This window comes from Microtus ochrogaster, unplaced genomic scaffold (assembly GCF_000317375.1).
Source record: "Microtus ochrogaster isolate Prairie Vole_2 unplaced genomic scaffold, MicOch1.0 UNK31, whole genome shotgun sequence".
In the NCBI taxonomy this organism is placed as follows: domain Eukaryota; kingdom Metazoa; phylum Chordata; class Mammalia; order Rodentia; family Cricetidae; genus Microtus; species Microtus ochrogaster.
Genome location: NW_004949129.1, coordinates 2,157,625 through 2,162,861, shown reverse-complemented (window position 1 = coordinate 2,162,861; position 5,237 = coordinate 2,157,625). Strand labels below are relative to the sequence as shown.

Below are 5,237 nucleotides of genomic sequence, written 5' to 3'. Positions count from 1 at the left end.
CACCGCCCAGCTGGATTGCACATTTTATTTCGTTTCAATAAAAAGTATCATTGAATAATTAATGTATTGTTTTAAATATTGAAACAGCATTACATATAGTCACTGGCCTTAATAAATAATGCTTGCTGTGTAATCTGGGCAGTGGTGGCATACCTTTAATCCCAGCACTCGGGAGGCAGACTCAGGTGGACCTCTGAGTTCAAGGCTAGTCTTGCCTACTGGAGAGAGTTTCTGGACAGCCAGGGTGGTTATTCAGGTTCACCCTGTCTTGAAAAGCCAAAAAGAAAAAAAAACAGCAAAAAACAACTTGGCAGTGTAATTGAGGCTAGCATCTTTTAATTTCTAATCCTTAATTTCTAATTCTAAGCCTGAACCTCACCAAGTTTAGATCCTTCCCCTTCCTCACCAGATATACTGGGTATTTAACTCAGGATCTGGCACCTGCTAGGCAAGAATTATATCACTTTGAACTAGAGAAATGGCTCAGTGGTTTAGAGCACTGCCTGTTCCTCTAGAGGACCTGATTTCAATACCTTTGTGGCAGTTTACATTCCATCTGTAACAACAGTCCCAAGGTATCTGATGCCCTCTTCTGACCTCTATAATCATTGCATGCATGTAGTGCATAGACTGTACATATAAAAATAAATATTAAGGGAGTTCAAAGCCAGCCTGGTCTACAAAGTGAGTTCCAGGACAGCTAGGACTGTTACACAGAGAAACCTTGTCTCAAAAAACCAAAAATCAAAACAAAACCAAAACAAATTAAAAAAAAATTGTAACTAAAGTATACCTAAAATATTAACATATTAAGAACATTCCCCCACTACTTTCACACATGAGAAAATAGGCATATTCACAGTGCTTACTTTAAGAAATTTTACTTTAATATTTGGTGAAATGAAAACACTTAATCTTCCTCTTTAATAAATTGGTTATATTAATCAGTTAATTAACTAATATACTTCAATAAGTTCTAACTTTTTAGTATGTTTTTAGATTTATTGTTATGGCTATGAAAGTTTTTGCTACATTAATGTATGCATACCATGTGTATATCTGGTTCCGACAGAAATCAAAGGAAGGCATGGTATTCCTTGCAACTGGAATTATTTATAGCTGTGAGCTGTCAGGTCTGTGCTGGGAATTGAGCTGCAGTCCTCCTAAAGAGCCTATTGTGGCCCTTAGCCATAATTCCATAAATAAAATCTTTAATCTTTTTAATAGTTGTGCATAATAGTATTCTTTTAAAGCTTATTTGAATAGTCTCTGAGTAATCTTTTTATCCTCTCATCTCTACTTAGTCCAAGAGAAATGGTTCCATCAAAGCCTGCAAAGAAAGAGAAGGAGCAGAGAACTCGCCACCTACTCACCGATTTGCCTCTTCCTCCTGAGCTACCAGGTGGTGATCCATCTCCCCCAGATTCTCCAGAGCCAAAGGTGATTACGCCTCCTCAACAACCATATAAAAAGAGACCAAAGTAAGTTTATCAGTTAAACTGATAAAGTTTAAGTTTTTTTGAGACAGGATTTTTCTGTTGCTATGGTGCCTGCCCTGAAACACTCTGTAGAGCACACTGGCCTCGATCTGACAGAAATCTTCTCGCCTTTGCATTCTGAGTGCTGGGATTAAAGACGTGTGCCACCACTGCCCAGCATGTGACTTTTTTATTTTATGTGTATGGGTATTTTTTTCTTTATGTAGTTCTGTGCCTTAAATACTCTCTTAAATACAGAGAGTCCCAAAGAGGGTGCTAGGTCTTCTGGGACTGCAGTTATAGTTAGTTGTAAGTCATCATGTAGGTGCCAGGAATTGAACCCATGTCCATGACTTTTAACTGCTTAGTTATCTGTCTCACCAGCACTTTAGGGATTTTTCTTCTTTTTTAGTTTGTTTTTGAGACAGGATTTCTCTGTCTAACTTTGGAACCTGTCCTGGAACTCAAGACCAAGCGGCCTCGAACTCACAGAGATAACTCACCTGCCTCTGCCTCCCGAGTGCTGAGACTAAAAGCATGTGCCACCATGGCCTGGCTAGGGATCTCTTTTTAATTGAAGAATATTCTCTTCTGTTTTTTATCTAAAATTTATATATCTTTTACAACTCATAGAAGCGGGAGTTAAAAAATACATCTTTTATTTCATTTTCATTGGAAACAGTCTTTGCAAGGATGCTTTTCTATTCCTACAGATCTTAGTTACTGTTTTCTCACTGTGAAGAGACACTATGGCTGAGGCAACTCTTGTAAAATAAACCATTTAATTGAGGGCTTTCTTACAATTTAAGGCATTTAGTCATTGCCACAGTTGTATGCAAGCACCATCCTGAGAACTACATCTTGATTCATAGGCAGATAGTGGGTCTATCTGGGTCTGGCTTCGGCTTTAGAAACCTCAAAAACCACCTCCAGTACACACTTCTTTCAATAAGGTCACACCTGCTAATCTTTCTAATCCTATCAAAGAATTTCACCACTTGATGACTAAATACTCAAATATATGAGCCTATGGCAGCCATTCTCATTCAAACCACCAAGCATAATACATAGCTAACATTTTTGTTGTTGTTGAGACAGGATCTTACTATGTTTTTCTGGCTGGCCTGGAGCTCACAGAGATTGCATGCCTTTAATCCCAGCACTTGGAAAGTAGAAGCAGGCTGATCTCTTGATTTTAAGGTCAGCGTGCTCTATAGTGTGAGTTCCAGGACAGCCAGAGACCTAGCTACTTAGTGAGATCCTATCTCAAGCGAAAAAAAAATAAAAACACCAAACCACATTTCTTTTGAAAAGCAATCCATGTACTTAGTGAAAACTCACACATTCTGCTGCACTACCAGCTTGTTTCATTTTGAAGTCAGAATCCATTATAAACACTGACAGTTTATTATTTATTTCAACAAAAATTTTATAAATAAAACTGGACAGTGGTAGCATACACCTTTAATCCTAGCACTTGGGAGATAGAGATTGATGGATCTTGGTGAGTTTGAGGCCAGCCTGGTCTACAAAATGAATGCCAGGACAGGCTCTAGCTACACAGAGAAATACTGTCTTGAAAACAAAACAAATTTAAACAAAACAAACAAATGTGTAAAAAGACAGTCATTTAATGGCAAGGTAACAGTTTTTAATTGGTTTTCTTTTTAGAATTTGTTGTCCTCGTTATGGAGAAAGAAGACAAACAGAAAGTGACTGGGGGAAGCGATGTGTGGATAAATTTGACATTATTGGGATTATTGGAGAAGGAACGTATGGCCAAGTATATAAAGCCAAGGACAAAGACACAGGTAAGTATTTCCTTAAAATTCTTGATGTCAGAAGCATAATAATTTAATAATTACTAGTACTTTAAATAAATTTAGTAAATTAAGTTTTAGATTTTAATTTGCTCTCTTAATTATTAAGTAGATTAAAATGTTCCAAAAAATAGTTTTGTCAATTCTTAGTTTCAATTTACTCTAGCACCTCCCTGTACTAAGTCCTTTATATAAAATAGCCTAACATTTGCATGTAACCTCTGCCCATTTTCCTGTGATAATTAAATTATCTATAGACTATTTGTTACCAATAAAAGCAAATTATGAATAAACATTATTATCATTCAAGGATTAATGACAAAGAAAATGATTTTTGAACATGTCCAGTTCAGACACTATCTCCTTCTAGCTGGAAATGTTTTTAGTTTATAGTAATTTGTCCATGAATGACATACAAAATACAGAGAGCTGACTGTATGGTAGTTTATTATTAAAGTTTTCCTTTTGAGCTAGTTCAGTGGTAGATGGTTTGCATACATTTGTGAGGTTCTGGATTTGATTTTCAGCATTACAAGCTAAAATTTTAAATTTTCTACATTTGTTGTCTATTCTGAATATTGATTTGACTTTTTGATAGGTTTTGTTTTTTGTTTTATATTCTGTTTTAGTCCTAGAATTTGAATTTAGGGCTTACACAAGATTATCAAAAAAGCTGTAATCCCAGTCTTCTTTGTTGTATATTATAAACTGTTTGTTGCTTTCTGGAAATTTTTATGTGTTATTTTGTGGGGAACGTATTTTATTTATTTATATAACTGATTTAACTTTTATGTCCATTGGTGTGAAGGTGCCATATCCCCTGGAACTGGAACTACAGACAGTTGTGAGCTGCCATGTGGGTGCTGGGAACTGAACTTGGGTCCTTTGGAAGAGCAGCCAGTGTTTCTAACCACTGAGCTGTATTTAGCAAGTGCACATACATGTGTCTGTTTCTGGCTTTGGTTATATTTGTGTCACGATACACAGCAAGGAGTCTGTTTTCTTCTTCTACCATGTGATATCACTGAGGAAGCAGAGGTAGAAATTTAAGTTGGAGACAGTTTAGTCTACTTAGCAAAACCTTGTCTCAGAAATGAGAAAGAGAGGTAGGAAAAGAATGAGATTAAAGCTCAAAGCTCAATCTCAGCCTCTTAAAGAAAAGAAGGGAAACATAGAGGTTTTATGTAAAAAATACAAAAATGCGTACGTCTGAATACCGGTTCATGACAATGACCAATAACTGCAGTTGATTCTAGTGACAGTCCACTTATATTTTTGCAGGAGAACTAGTAGCTCTGAAGAAGGTTCGACTAGATAATGAGAAAGAGGGCTTCCCAATCACAGCCATCCGAGAGATCAAAATCCTTCGTCAGTTAGTACATCGAAGTGTTGTTAACATGAAGGAAATTGTTACAGACAAACAAGATGCACTGGATTTCAAGAAAGACAAAGGTAATAGTAGAAATTTCTGCATCCATTTCATATATATGAGGTTTTATCTGCAAGCACACATATGCCTGCAAAAACAAAAACTGCTCTTAACTATAGAGCCATCTCTCTATCTCCATTTATATGAATCTTGGGGCGTGGGCAGGGAGAGTTGACAGGGTTTCTATCTACATAGTACTAACCATTCTGTGACTCACTAAGTAGACCAGGCTGGCCTTGAACTCAGAGTTCTGCCTGACTCCACCTCCAGAGATCTGAGATTAAAGATAAGCCCAGCATTTATTTATTTTTTAGATAGTCTCCTTGTAACGCTGACTCCTGGAAATTTCTGTATGTACACTTTACTATCTTCAAACATGAACTTAGATATCTACTTTCCTCTGACTCCCAAATTTATTTATTTATATTTTTATTTGGTTTTTCGAGACAGGGTTTCTCTGTGGTTTTGGAGCCTGTCCTGGAACTAGCTCTTGTAGACCAGGCTGGTCTC

General features: G+C 36.7%; 1 protein-coding gene across 11 annotated transcripts in view; it reads left to right on the top strand.

Annotated features, from left to right (window-relative positions):
• Cdk12 (cyclin dependent kinase 12) overlaps nt 1-5,237 on the top strand; it is a 78,428-nt gene that overhangs the window by 13,290 nt on the left and 59,901 nt on the right. For all 11 annotated transcript variants that reach the window (XR_003378853.1, XR_003378852.1, XR_003378851.1 and 8 more), the window contains exons 3-5: nt 1,305-1,481; nt 3,150-3,289; nt 4,580-4,750. Coding sequence is in view for 5 of the 11 variants with exons in the window: in XM_026789896.1 (XP_026645697.1) it covers nt 1,305-1,481; nt 3,150-3,289; nt 4,580-4,750 (488 nt within the window). In the remaining 6 variants the exon portion in view is untranslated. The remainder of the gene's footprint in view (nt 1-1,304; nt 1,482-3,149; nt 3,290-4,579; nt 4,751-5,237) is intronic.